Source organism: Lepidochelys kempii, chromosome 2, assembly GCF_965140285.1.
Source record: "Lepidochelys kempii isolate rLepKem1 chromosome 2, rLepKem1.hap1, whole genome shotgun sequence".
In the NCBI taxonomy this organism is placed as follows: Eukaryota; Metazoa; Chordata; order Testudines; family Cheloniidae; genus Lepidochelys; species Lepidochelys kempii.
Window position 1 is genome coordinate 10,353,954 of NC_136381.1, and position 15,505 is coordinate 10,369,458.

The following is a 15,505-nucleotide window of genomic DNA, read 5'->3' on the forward strand; positions in this document are numbered from 1 at the left end:
CAAGAAGGATGTGGATAAATTGGAGAGAGTCCAGCGAAGGGCAACAAAAATGATTAGGGGTCTAGAACACATGACTTATGAGGAGAGGCTGAGGGAACTGGGATTGTTTAGCCTGCAGAAGAGAAGAATGAGGGGGGATTTGATAGCTGCTTTCAACTACCTGAAAGGGGGTTCCAAAGAGGATGGCTCTAGACTGTTCTCAATGGTAGCAGATGACAGAACGAGGAGTAATGGTCTCAAGTTGCAGTGGGGGAGGTTTAGATTGGATATTAGGAAAAACTTTTTCACTAAGAGGGTGGTGAAACACTGGAATGCGTTACCTAGGGAGGTGGTAGAATCTCCTTCCTTAGAGGTTTTTAAGGTCAGGCTTGACAAAGCCCTGGCTGGGATGATTTAACTGGGAATTGGTCCTGCTTCAAGCAGGGGGTTGGACTAGATGACCTTCTGGGGTCCCTTCCAACCCTGATATTCTATGATTCTCTCGTGGCTGGCAGCAGTGAGCTCTGGACCTGGGGGAGAGGCCTGCAGCAGCCCTCCAAGCCCCAACTTGCTCCCCTCCCCAGTTCCTGCCCACCCTCTACCTCTCTCCTCTCCAGGTCCCTGCTGCGTGGGCCTTTGGAGCTGCTGCACGGCAACAATTGTTACACTTTGAATCAGCAAGGTCACCCAGTGCCTGACATTCTGTGACCCAGTATTGGGTCGTGACCCGTACTTTGAAAAACACTGTTCTAGGGAGCATTCACCCTGGTGTCTATCCCGAGTCCCTTTCTCAGTTGAATTATTTTTTTAAAACTTTGTGTGTTCCACGCCACTCTTAGTTGACATTCAGTAACCAAAGTACTAGATAAACCTCATTTGAAAAATTAGGTCACATCCAACCTTTAAAATTCAGTTTTTTAAGGTTTCATCTTGCTTTCCCCCACCCTTGCACAGTTCAGTTTTGTTATATAAGCAGCAATTTGTTTAGCGAACTCCCGCAGCTAGAAGTGAATTCTTTTATACCCTTTCAAAACTCTGATTATGAGCTTATTAGTTCTTGCTCCTAATAGTTCCTGAATAGAGTAGCCACTAAAAATTAAGCTGGAATTGAAGAGCTGGAGAAGGAGTATAAGATGAAGCTAGCTGCAATTTTTTTTTAAAGGTTCAGTATTTTGTAAACCACCAAGGACAGGTTGACTGGATTCTCTGATTTCTGTTACGTTTTGTATTGTGGTTAGGTTCTTAAGATGTGATTAATGTTTAACACAGTATTTAATTTGCATATCTATCTTTATTTATAGGTCTGCTCACACATTGCAGCCTTCCTCAGGGGATGAAATTTCCACCAGCGTATCTGTCCAGCTTTACAATGGAGAGACCCAGCAACTTGTCATTAAATTAGAAAATATTGGAACAGAACCTCTGGAGAAACTAGAGGTCACAGCAAAAACAGTCAACTCAAAAGGTATGTATGCTGGTGTCTGATTAGAAAAATCCCTTGCTTCAAGAGAAGCGTGTACAAAGTGGTTGTGACAGACTCTGTCTTAGTGGAGTGATGTTTCAGAATTCAAGTAACCCTCTCCCCTAATAAAGATTCAGCGGGATCTTTTAGTTGGACATCAATGTCCTCTTTGGACATCAGATCCAGTAAACATCAATATGTTCTTGATTTTCAAAAACCATGTGAAAGTAGATTTGAAGTTAATGCCATTTTGACAGCTTTTATTCTGAATCAATGAATCTTAACTTTAAAGTAGACAGAAGCAGAAATCTCATCTCTAAAACCATCATTTCTTATTATAATATATAATAGGAGCCAATGATTGTCTAGCCATAGATACTACATTGACTATGAAGAAATCAGATAAATGAGATGGTATTTTGTAGAGAAATGGAATATGCATAAGCAAGGTGGTTTATTAAAGAATAATCTTGTTTTAACCCTAAAGTTTCCTTACTTGAAAGACTTAATGGGGGGAAAAAATGCCCAGCTGCCATCCTAGTCATAGTTTCTGCAGCAGGAAAAAATGTGGAAAAGAACAATTGATAGAATATGAGATTGAACAAAATAAACTATTTTGTGAATTAAAAGGATAATTGAAAATGAAGAAAGAATAGGATACATGCATAAATTTTCCTGTCTCCATGTATTTTTTTCTAAGGCATCATTATGAAGATTATATTAACAGAATAAATGTAGAATCAGATGAAAGCAAGTTAGTATTTTCTTGCAATGGAAATTACATACACAACTATATTTTTGTTCATTCTTAATTGCATAGTGAGAAAATAAAATTTGATGATTTTTCTTTACTGAGTATCCAAGATTGCCATTTCTACATTGGGATTGCCTCTTCTCTGCAGCTTCAGAAAACAGGACCTGCCGATCATCTGTGAGGGGCTCTCTGCCTGTACGGAGAGTCCCCAGGGAGATTGCATAGATTGAATTAAAAAGCTGAAAAGTATCTTGTCATTACTATAATTGGTACTGTAAAAATATTTACAGGCCCCATCTGGGATTGACATCCACATTGTTATGCAGTGTACACACACATAATAAAAATATTAACTCTACCCAAAGAGCTTACAATCTTGATACTGCAAGAGTTGTGATAGGCACATGATAGTAGTTCTAATACTATACCTGTGTCTTAAAAATTTGTGTAACGTAACAGATTCATGTCTTTTGAATTAAAAATTTGGGTTTCCATAAACAGGGTGGGTTGGAAACATGCGCCTGGATACTAAGGCAAGAAAAATCATCAGATGTCAATTTTATTTTCTTACATATCCAGGCTTGCCATTCCTACAGTGGAATATTTATAGCGTACTAAGCATAAGCATTTAAACCATAAGAAAGAGCTTCTGATACTCATTTCCAGTGTGTAGTATTCCAAGTATCTACTGGGGCTGTTTCACTGACGTCAATGCTGGGTGTTCAGGGAAGGTGCATGATGCAGGCATCTTTCGGAAGACTGGACTGTATAGAAAGCTGCACGCTAGGACTTTCTTTCCAGACCAGAAGATTCCAATGGATGATGTGAAAATTCCCATAGTGATCCTGGGAGAACCCACCTACCCCTTGCTCCCGTGGCTCATGAAGCTTTATACTGGGACCTAGACAGCAGCAAGGTGCACTTCAACAGCAGACTCAGCAAGTGTCAAATGACCGTTGAATGTGCCTTTGGTCAATGTGGCTGGTTAGACCTCAGTGAGGAAAATATTCCAATGGTCATCGCAGCCTGCTTTACTCTACATACTATTTCCGAACTGAAGGGGGAAAAGTTTTCCCAGGGGTGGACCGCTGAGGCTGATCAGCTGGCCGCTGATTTTGGGCAGCCAGATACAAGGCTTTGAAGGAGCATTTTGACAGTGATTCCCAGTAATGTCTTTATGTGATGCATTCATCCAGGAAATGATTTTTTTTGCCACCTTGAATTACCCCTGTAGTGCTTCTTTCCTGAACTTTAATTGTAGTGAGCAAATATTCCGACCTATAGCCAATGTGTTTCAAAGGCCTGGTCTACACTACAGTGTTAGGTTGCTGTAAGATGCGTAGCATTGAACTAGCTGCGGAAGTATTGTCACTTAAATTTGGCTCCCAATGGTGTAAGTGCCTGTCTATGCTGATTTAGTAAGACCACCTCCCCCAGTGGCATAGAGATACAGTCAATGTAATTAGGTAGATGCAGTGTCAGTGTAGACACTGCGTTGCTTACGTCGACTGTTACCGTCTTTCAGGAGCCATCCCACAATGCCTCAGCTCTGACAATACAATTGATACAAGCGCTTCCAGTGTGGATGTGCACCACCAACATAAGGAGCCAAGCTTGCGCCATGGAAGCGATTTAATAATTAGGTTGATATAATTTTGTAGTGCAGACATTGCCTCAGGACAGTTAAGTATTGGAATACGTTACGAAGGGTGGTTGATGAATCTTCTTCAATGGATGTTTTTCAGAACAGATTAAAGACCTGTTACAGATGGTCTAGGTATAACTGATCCTGCCTGAATGTGGGGACTTGGACTAGATGACCTCTTGAGATCCCTTCCAGCCCTGCACTTCTCTGATTTCTGTCTTGTTGTAACAGGCGATTTTTAAATTGCAGTAACATCCTCCAGTGAGTCCACAGCTTTGGGTGCATCACAGCAACACACCTTTGTTTTCTGGTTAGGTCCTCCCTGATGTTCAGCACCTGAGATTAACCTTTTTTTAAAAATCTTTTAATAGAGGAAAATCCATACATAATATCAAATGTCACTTTAAGGCTTGAGAATGGCTATGCTGCTGGTATGCTTGGACCAATGCCCATCATTCTGACCAATATTATTGTCCTGTTCCCTTGTAGTCCCATCTGTCTGTCTCCCCTTGTTCTCATTTTATGCTTAGTCCCTACCCCAAAGACTTTACAGTCTATCTTTTTGTTTTTGTATACCGCCTAGCACCTTGGAGCTTTTACCTCTTCCCCTGGCCTGTGCCAGAGGAAGCAGAAGGTATTGAAAAGTGAGCTGAGTCTTAGGGCTGGGCCTAGGCACGTCCACCCTGGGTTACTGAGTATATGGGGAGAGCCCTGTAATCCTGCACTGGGCCCAGTTAAATACCTGATAAGTGAGAGTGGGAGGAGGGTATGTATTGTCCCCTGCTACTTAAGTCCATCCCGTGTGTGTTGTTTATTCACCGGCATGTCCTGTCAGCACTTCTGTGGGCACATCTACACTGAAAACGCTGCATAAGCGCTGCTGTAGTGTTTTAAAGAAGGCTCTAACCCAGTGGGCAAGAGCTCTCCTATCGGCTTAATTAATCCACTTCCCTGTGAGGCAGTAGCTGTGTTGATGGGAGAAGCTCTCAGTGGCAGCTCCTCTAGCGCTCCCACCACGTCTGGACTTGATTTCACAAGACCGCAGTCGGTTGCTTCACCTGAACTGAACCTCCCTGCACCTGACGGCATGGTTGCTGTGTGGCTGAACCCTGAAGAGCAGGCCTGCTCAGAACAGGCTTGGCAAGTCTTGCTAGGTAGCAGAAAGCATTCCACCAGGACTAACTATTTAGCGAAGTGCAAACGCTTCACTAGTTAGGCCTCCGAGAGGAATCTTTCTCCATCCTAGTCTTCTCTGTAGTCTGTACTGGATGATCTGCTCCACCTCTTTTAAGGTTCACTTGACAGCTATCTTGGCTGTCCAGTGGAGGGCAAATCAGTATTCTCCCATGAGATGACAATCATATTTTTCAAGATCCTGGAAAGACTCTACCCTCAGGTTCATGACCCGATTCCCCCATGGAACTTAAACCTGGTCCTGTCAATGCTCACAGAACCTCCCATCGAGCCGTTAGCATCTTGTTCCATACTGCTTCTGACTTGGAAGTTCGACTTTCTAGTGGTGGTCACCTCGCCCAGAAGGGTCTCTGAGATCCAAACCCTGATGTCAGAACCCCCTTATATCGTATTTTTCAAGGACAAGGTCCAGCTGCATCTGGCCTTCCTTCCAAAGGTGGTGTCACAATTCCACAAGAACCAGGACATTTTTCTTCCGCTCTTTTCTGAAACCTCACAAGACTGCCAAGGAGAGTCTGCTCCATATATTACATGTTTGGCGAGCCCTAGACTTCTATATTGAGAGGACTAAGCCTTTCCGCAAGTCTATACAACTCTTCGTAGCAATATTGGAAAGAATGAGAGGCCTTCCACTGTCATCCCAAAGAATCTTGTCCTGAATAACTGCCTGTATCCTGCCTTGCTATGAGTAGGTGAAGGTTTTGCCTCCAACCATTGTAACCACTCTTTCCACAAGAGCTCAGAGCTCATCAGCAGCATTCCTCACACAAGTACCAATCAAGGACATCTGCAACATGGTCGTCGGTTCATACCTTACTGTCCCACTGTGCTGTCACCCAAACGGTCTATGGCGATGCCAGCTTTGGAAGAGTGGTATTGCAGTCAGCACATCCATAAACTCCAAGCCCACCTCCAAGGGTACTGCTTGTGAGTCACCTAGCATGGAATGGACATGAGCAAGCACTTGAAGAAGCAAAAATTGTTACTAACCTTTTGTAATTGTTCTTCAAGATGTGGTGGTCTTGTCCATTCCATGACCCACTGCCCTACCCCTCCATTGGAGATAACAGCAAGAAGTAGCTGAGAGGGTGCGGGGCTGGCAACACCCCTTATACCAGCACATATGTCCATGGCCTCAGGGGGCGCTAGAGCCAGCCTTATGGATACCTCTGAGGGAAAAATCTGCAGCAACTGTGCAGACAGCATGCACACACCAAGCATTGCATGGACATGAGCAACACATCTTGAAGAACAACAATATAAGTATATAAGAACCTATATACTAATTTCTTTTCTTAAGTTGTATATTCTAATATGACAGAGAAAAAAGGTGGTTTATTTCACCCAGGTTAATTGTGTTCATAACTCCAAGAAACAATGCTCATTTAGTCTGTTTTGATAATCAAAACAAGACTGTTCCACTGTGCTCTTGCCTCCCATACGGCATGATTTTGGGAAACTGCATGTGCTAAGATGGGTAGCCAAACTTTTTGGCCCGAGGGCCACATCAGGTTTGTGAAACGATATGGAGGGCTGGGTGGGGAAGGCTGTGCCTCTGCAAACAGCCTGGCTATTTCCCCTGCCCCAACCCCCCCCCCCCCCGGACCCCACCCCCTAGCCAACCCCCCCTGCTCCCTGTCTCCTGAGCACTCCCCCCCCCCCAAATCTCTGCCCCATCCAACCACCCTGTCCCCTGACTGACCCCCAGGACTTTCTGTCCCTTATCCAATCCCTCCCCCTCCCCCTGCCCCCTTACCAGGCCACTCAGAGCGGGCAAGACAGGCTTATTGGGAAGTCTGGGAGGTGGGCGGGCGCAAGCTGCACTACCCGCGTGGCGAGCTGAGGCTGCGGGGGAGGAGGGACAGCAGGGGAGGGGCTGGGGACTATTCTCCCTGGCCGGGAGCTCAGGTGTTGGGCAGGACAGTGCCATGGGCCGTAGTTTGCCCACCTGTGTGCTAAGAGCTGGACCAACAGTTAAGAGGAGTTTATTGGAGATTTCCCCCAGAAAACCCCAGTCCTCTTGTAGTGTAATCAATGGTCTTAATATCTTTTTTTTAAAGAAAGGAAAAATTGCTTGTAAGAAGACCAGCCAGAATGCTTACTAGATGAGATATTAAAAGCCTCCTCTGCCTTAAGATATTTTTAGAAGCAATGAGATTTGGATCATTATCATAAATCTTATATCCAGGTTTATTATGGATTAATGGGATAGATTTCAAACAGGTAGATGAGCACATTTTACAGAATATTCTCTCCTCCTCTCCCGACCCGCTGGAAGAAAAAAGGCATGATCTCCTCTTTCTCTTATTTACTACCTCCTTTTGATTTTGAGAAGGGAAAAATTAACTTAAGGTAATTGAGTACCCTTCAGTCCAGAGACTTATTGAAATAGATCAGGTTTTGTATATATGCAGGCCATGTACTTTCTGAAGTTCCCATACCAGAAGGACTTCGACTTTCTATCGGGTGGGTTGGTAAGCAGTGTTTGGAGCATCAACCTGTTCAGTGTGCCAGCTGTGGAGAGCAGCAGTTACATCCTTTGTCATACCTTTTCAAAACATTATTTTCTCAGTGTGAGTCCAGATCAGACTGGATCCTTCAGTCCCTTTTCAATTAACAGCCCTGATTAGCCCTCCCCCGAACATTGTAACTGCTAGCTAGTCTCTCTCAGTGGTGATTTGTAGACACAATGTCATAAAGGAGAGAAAGGTTACTTACCAAAATAAGTCCTGCTTACTAAATATGTTGGCTCTATAGATAAATACCAGTCTTCACTTCAACTTTAGAGACTTAAGGAGGGATGCACCAGGAGACAGAGTAATGGAGGGACAGTTAGGGATTGGAGACTTCTTATGCCCTTGGTTCTGGAGTACTGGAACGGACATGTACATGCTCCCTTAATGTCAGCTTTGAAATGGTTTGTAGCACAGTTTACCAATATACAGGTCTTAGCACAGATCTTCAGAGAGAATAGATTTGGAGCACAAATGTTAAATTAATTTTTGCATTTTTGTTAGTGCAACATTGTTTGACTTAATTTATTTGCACAATATCAGAAAATTGAATCTAGCTAGGAAGTTGTTATATGGGATGCAATGGTAGTGGCGAGAGTTTTACTACATACGCTCTTCAGTCTTTAAGGGTATTTCTACACAGCATTATTTAGTGAAGCTGCACAGCTGGGTTGACCAACTTGGAGGTAGCGGGGCTCCCATTAACGTTGTAAAAATAGCTGTATAGGCTGTTCTATGAAGTTGTATCTCAGACTTGAGCTTGGGCTCTGAAGCCCATCCCCCTTCCTAGATTTTCAGATGGAAGCTATTTTTAACCAAAGATCTTGCATGAAGCTATTGATTCTCTGACCTTGTAAGGTATGTAGCATTTTTCAGACTGGTTCTTACTAATGCTAGTTTTTAATTTTAAACGTTACTTGTAAATTTAAATTCTTGTTCATAGATGAGTATAATTCTGATTCTTAACAGCTTTTCAAATAAACTTAAGATAAGGGAGGGAAAGTTGGCTAGATTGTCGGGCTCAACTGGTAGTGATCAATGTCTCTATGTCTAGTTGGCAGCCGGTATCAAGTGGAGTGCCCCAAGGGTCGGTCCTGGGGCCGGTTTTTTTCAATATCTTCATAAATGATCTGGAGGATGGTGTGGATTGCACCCTTAGCAAGTTTGCAGATGACACTAAACTGGGAGGAGTGGTAGATACGCTGGAGGGTAGGGATAGGATACAGAGGGCCCTAGACAAATGAGAGGATTGGGCCAAAAGAAATCTGATGAGGTTCAAGAAGGACAAGTGCAGAGTCCTGAATTTAGGATGGAAGAATCCCATGCACCGCTACAGACTAGGGACCAAATGGCTCCGCAGCAGTTCTGCAGAAAAGGACCTAGGGTTTACAGTGGACGAGAAGCTGGATATGAGTCAACAGTGTGCCCTTGTTGCCAAGAAGGCCAATGGCATTTTGGGCTGTATAAGTAGGGGCATTGCCAGCAGATTGAGGGACATGATCGTTCCCCTCTATTTGATATTGGTGAGGCCTTTTCTGGAGTACTGTGTCCAGTTTTGGGCCCCACACTACAAGAAGGATGTGGAAAAATTGGAAAGAGTCCAGCGGAAGGCAACAAAAATAATTAGGGGACTGGAACACATGACTTATGAGGAGAGGCTGAGGGAACTGGGATTGTTTAGTCTGCAGAAGAGACGAATGAGGGGGGATTTGATAGCTGCTTTCAGCTACCTGAAGGGGGATTCCAAAGAGGATGGATCTAGACTGTTCTCAGTGGTAGCTGATGACAGAACAAGGAGTAATGGTCTCAAGTTGCAGTGGGGGAAGTTTAGGTTGGATATTAGGAAAAACTTTTTCCCTAGGAGGGTGGTGAAACACTGGAATGCGTTACCTAGGGAGGTGGTGGAATCTCCTTCTTTAGATATTTTTAAGGTCAGGCTTGACAAAGCCTTGGCTGGGATGATTTAGTTGGGGATTGGTCCTGCTTTGAGCAGGGGGTTGGACTAGATGACCTTCTGAGGTCCCTTCCAACCCTGATATTCTATGATTCTATGAAATGCACAAGTACTCCTTTTCTTTTTGCGAATACAGACTAACACGGCTGTTACTCTGAAACCTGGCAATATAAACTGTAATTACTGAATTGTGGAAGGTTGCACCTGCCAGTTTTTCCTTGTAAACCCAGATTTGCAGGGTTAAGTATTGTTCATTTGAAATTGAGGATTTTAAATTTAAACATAAGCTTAGAAACTGTCTGTGGATTGACATTTTATACATTGCCCGCTAAACCATTTTAATGTCTTGAACTTCAAAAATGTAATTATCAATACAGTTAGAGAGAGAATCAAGTTCTTCAGGAGAGATCTTTTTGCAATGGGAATTCATTCTGTTTTTATAAACTATAGCTCACTTAGCAGACATTTTCCCAAATACCACTCCTTTCCAGTTCCACATATGAAATTCAGGTCTTGCCCACTGCTATACTGCTCCACCTACCAGAGAGTGAGGAGGCAAAGAAATTTGTCATGGCTAGTTTCTGCAATGGTGGTATTCTAGTGGGGCTTCTTCCCTGTGGAGACCATTTTGTATCAAGACACCTGCCAGAACATTTTCAAAAGTGATGGTGATTTTGGATGACCAACTTGAGACTCTGTAACTGTGCCTGGTTTTTTTGGAGGCTGGGTGCTCAGCACTTTCTGAAATATCAGAACCCGTGAAAGTGTCTGAAGTCAGGAACCTGAAATCATTTGTTATGCTTAAAATTCTAGGCTCTTGTCTCCTCATTATTAATATGCTGAAACTGTTATTTTGGTCCTGCACATCTCTGAGAATCCTGCTCCAAGGGCTCGCATGTCGTGATCTGATGTGACAACTGCATACATCAACCGATAGGCCAGCCAGAGCTTGTTGCTCAGGGCAGAAAACTTCAGTATATGTTTCAGTGATGTATCAAATTCTCTTTAAATCATTTCTTACCTGTAAAGAAAGGCTAATGGATTTGTAGGTTGGCTGAACAGATGGCAGCTAAGTTGCATAAATCTTTTCAGCATTTTGTTGCCTTCCAAGTTCTCTAAGTATTAGCTATATCACTGTGCCCCAGAGAGTGAAGCTTACTTATCGTAAATGGGCCTTCAATTCAACAGCTATATACATATTTGCTTTCTTGTGGGACTGAGATAATCAAAATGTGTACACTGCCCCATTTCACCCCTTAATTTAGAGATTTCTTGGGAAAGACAGGCAAAAAAAGGAAGCAGGTGATATAGAAGCCACATTACATCAGGCAATCTTAGTTGTTCAGGACCTCTGCTGTATGACAATTCATATATTCCTATTAACAGTTAATGCTAAGAGAAATGGAAGAGATGTGAAACCAAATCAATCTCTAACTATTAGGGATCAGGAATGACACCTTCATTGGGGCAGATTACTGTGGAGACTTCTGTACTGTTCTTTGAAGTATGTAGTTCTGGCAACTGTCAAAGATATGACAGAATAGGTCAACCACAGGTGTGATGCAGTATGACAGTTCTTATGACATATTGAGCTTGTTTCACTAGTGACTCCCACTTAATCTGGATCTTTTGCTATGGTGCCTGTTATCACTCATTAGCCCTACCAAACTTCATTGGATGGTTTATACTCTTGTATGCCTTAGGCATCTGAGAGACATCGTCACAAAAAGCTCTGAGTTCTTGTGTAGTGGTATGGACTATTCCACCTCAAAAGCTTACTCTTGGTTACAATGGATCTTCAGTAAACTTGTTCAGGGAAATTTTCTTGTGAGTAAATATTGTTTCCAGCATGTTTTTAAATTATTTTTGGTTTGATTCAATAAATTAACATGTTTAAAAGTTGGTATTTTGTCTGCAGTCTGGCAAATTGGATTTCATGAGTTGGGCATACATCCTAATGCCTTAGGTTGTCACTTTTTCTTTGAAGTCAAGATTTAAAGAAACGATGGGCTTAATTTTGCAAATTCCCTCATTTTATTGAATTGATATCTTAGGTGCAAAAGCCAGAAACTACTTTTCCGTAACATGTAGAACAATAATTTTTCTGTATATACTTTCTTCCATCTTTTATGGAGGAAAAAGAATATTGTGTGAGAGTGTTATTTTTACCTCTAAGTCTGTTGCTGTTACTGACATTAGGTTAAGAAAGGCTATAAAATATCTCGTTTTGAATCTCTGTGGGACATTAAATTAATTGCAGTCAATTTCCCTTGCAAGTCTTAATAGTCCCATATATAAAACAAATATTATTTTGTTTGTTTAACTCTCGTAGATGGAGGACTAACATATGAAAAGTATCAGACAGGTAGCTGTCTTAGTCTGTATCCGCAAAAACAACGAGGAATCCTTGTGGCATCTTAGAGACTAACAAATTTATTTGGTCATAAACTTTTGTGGGCTATAACCCACTTCATCAGATGCATGGAGTGGAAAATACAGTAGGCAGGTATAAATATACAGCACATGAAAAGTTGGGAGTTGCCTTACCAAGTGGGGGGGTGAGAGCTAAAAAGGCCAATTCAATCAGGGTGGATGTGGCCCATTCCCAACAGTTGACAAGCAGGAGTGTGTATCAACAGAGGGAAAATTACTTTGTTGTGACCCAGCCACTCCCAGTCTTTATTCAGGCCTAATTTGATGGTGTCAAGTTTGCAAATTAATTCCAGTTCTGCAATTGCTCGTTGAAGTCTGTTTTTGAAGTTTTTTTGTTGAAGAATGGCCACTCTTAAGTCTGTTATTGAGTATCCAGGGAGATTGAAGTGCTCTCCTACTGGTTTTTGAAAGGTGCCATTCTTGATGTCTGATTTGTGTCCATTTATTCTTGTGCACAGAGACTGTCCAGTTTGGCCAGCGTACATGGCAGAGGAGCATTGCTGGCACATGATGGCAAATATCACATTGGTAGATGTGCAGGGGAACGAGCCCCTGATGGTGTGGGTGATGTGGTTAGGTCCTATGATGGTGTCCCTTGAATAGATATGCGGACAGAGTTGGCAATGGGGTTTGTTGCAGGGATTGGTTCCTGGGTAAGTGTTTCTGTTGTGTGGTGTGTAGTTGCTGGTGAGTATCTGCTTCAGGTTGGGGGGGCTGTCTGTAAGCGAGGACTGGCTTGTCTCCCAAGGTCTGAAAGTGAGGGATCATCCTTCAGGATAGGTTGTAGATCCTTGATGATGCGCTGGAGAGATTTTAGTTGGAGGCTGTAGGTGACCGCTAATGGCGTTCTGTTACTTCCTTTTTTTTGGACCTGTCCTGTAATAGGTGACTTCTGGGTACCCTTCTGGCTCTGTCACTCTTTCTTCACTCAGCAGGTGGGTATTGTAGTTGTAAGAACGCTTGATAGAGATCCTGTAGATGTGTGCCTCTGTCTGAGGGATTGGAGCAAATGCAGTTGTATCTTAAGGCTTGGCTGTAGCCCATAGATCATGTGATGTGGTCTGAATGAAAGCTGGAGGCATGTAGGTAAGTTTAGCGGTTAGTAGGTTTCTGGTATAGGGTGGTGTTTATGTGACCATTGCTTATTTGCACTGTAATGTCCAGGAAGTGGCTCTCTTGTGTGGACTGGTCCAGGCTGAGGTTGATGATGGGGTGGAAATTGTTGAAATCCTGGCGGAATTCCTCAGATTTTCTTCCCATGGGTCCAGATGATGAAGATGTCATCAATGTAGCGCAAATAGAGTAGGGGCACTATGGGACGAGAGCTGAGGAAGCGTTGTTCTAAGTAAGCCATAAAAATGTTGGCATACTGTGGGGCCATGCGGTATAGCAGTGCCGCTGGCTTGAAGGTATAAATCGTCCCCAAATATGAAATAGTTGTGGGTGAGGACAAAGTCACAAAGTTCAGTAACTAGGTCTGCTGTGACATTATTGGGGATACCTGAAAAGTAGTGGTGTTGTAGCCATGTTGGTCCCAGGATGTTAGAGACACAAGGTGGGTGAGATAATATCTTTTATTGGACTTACACAGAGCTCTTCTTTAGGTCTGGGAAAAGTGCTCAGAATGTCAGCTAATTACAAGGTGGAACATACTGTTTAGCATAAGTAGTTACCATGTGTTTCAAGGGACCAATCCAGGTGAAGTAGCCTGTTAATACCTCTCCAGTCACAGGGGGAGGTGGAAAAAAAAGGCTGCGGGGGGGTGTTAAGTGGGTTATATATTGTTGTAATAACCCATAAATCCACTCTCTCTTGTTTTGCAGTTTCCTTTAAAAGTGGAGAGGTCACATATAAAAGTGTTCACGCACAGGTGAAAATGGTGTTTTTGTCTCTTACATTTTTCTGTGTGAGTTCGCTTGAGAGCATAATGATTGGTTTCACCAACAAAGTTGTTGTTGGGGCATTTAGTGCACTTGATGAGGTACAGCAATGGGACGTTCCCCTGGTGTTATCTGGACCGGTGACCGAGGACTCCAATCCTCGACTCTGGGAGCCAGCCTCACCCTGCTCTGCTGTGAGAACCCCGACTCCCGGGATGTTCATGCACAGCCTCTGGTATGTAAGCTGCTCCCAGCTACCGCTGCTTGGACTATGCAACAGAATGATACTAGCCAGCATCCGAGACACAACCCTAGGAATCAGGCTTGTTATCCCAAGGTGGGGGCTCTCTGCAAAGATAGATTTTAAGTGATAATAAGTGAAAGCACAAGAAGTCAGCTTTGGTCAAATGAAATAAAAACAAAATGCATTCTAAGCTGATCTTAACACTTTCAGTGTCCTTACAAACTTAGATGCTTCTTACCACAGGCTGGCTAGTTGCCCTTCAGCCAGGCTCTCCCCTTTGATCAGTGCTTCAGTCGCTTGGTGGTGATGTCTGTAGATGGAGGTGGAAGAGAGAGGAAGAGCGTGGCAAACGTCTCTCCCTTTTATCATATTCTTCTTCCGTCCTGGCTTTGCTCCCACCCACCACTTAAGGGTCAGGTGAGCATTACTTCATCGTAGTCCCTGACTGACCAAGGGAAGAGGGGTGACTCACTCAAGAGTCCAACAGATCTTTTGTTGCTGCCTAGGCCAGTGTCCTTTGTTTCTGTGAAGCTGGGCTGGGTATGTCCTATACGTGCCCTGATGAAGTGTGACCTGCCCCTCTGTTTCTGGAGAGTTTTGCCTGGGCTTGTTTGAAGCCATGAGGACACATTTTCAACCTCATAGCTATATACGTGAAATTACAATCTATAATAATATTATAACAATGCTCAGTGCATCATGAGCCTTCCGAAGACACCCGACATGGCAAACTTTGCATTGGATACCACACAATCATATTATAAGGATGAACATGGGGGTGCTGGGTGTTCCCCCGAGATAGAGTGTCACAACCACATGTTGTGATATGCATGTATAGGACCCATAGATCTTGAAAGGTTGTTGTGGGGCGGGCAGTGGGGTATTGATCATTGTAGTAGTGGAGATATGTTTACAGGTTTTGCATCTGTTGTTCTGGCAGGGTCTGGTGTCACTTGGAGTTGGTGTGTCCTGGTCTATGGGGAGCTTCTGGCTTGGAGTGGTTGGGGCCAGAAGAGGTGGTTCAGGAAAGATGTCTTTCAGCATGTGGTCCCCATTAAGTATGGGTTGTAATTTTTTGATGATACCTCATGTGGGTTCGTTCTCCCAGGCTGGCTTTGTGAGGGTTATGGAGTTGTAGTTGGTTCTGCTTTTTTTGTGGTTTGTTTTTGTTGGATGGCTGTCCTCAGGTGGCTGAACCCATGGATCATCACACCTACTTTCACAGATCCAGTAATCACCCCAAACACACAAAGAAATCTGTTATCTACAGCCAGGCACTCTACCACAGAATAAGTGCCGAGGAGAAAGTCCAGGATATACACCTTAAAACACTTAAAATAGCCTTCACCAAACAATGACACTCTACCAGTGAAGTAGGTCACATCATGTAACAGGCCACCTAAATATTCTGAGAGAAACTGCTTCAATACAGAAATAAAACACTTTA

At 43.3% G+C, this 15,505-nt stretch overlaps 1 protein-coding gene across 3 annotated transcripts in view; it reads left to right on the forward strand.

The window, feature by feature from the left end:
• The window catches only part of TRAPPC9 (trafficking protein particle complex subunit 9), an 831,265-nt gene that overhangs the window by 154,723 nt on the left and 661,037 nt on the right, over positions 1–15,505 (forward strand). For all 3 annotated transcript variants that reach the window (XM_073330054.1, XM_073330052.1, XM_073330055.1), the window contains exon 15: positions 1,281–1,444. In XM_073330054.1, coding sequence (XP_073186155.1) covers positions 1,281–1,444 — 164 coding nt within the window. The remainder of the gene's footprint in view (positions 1–1,280; positions 1,445–15,505) is intronic.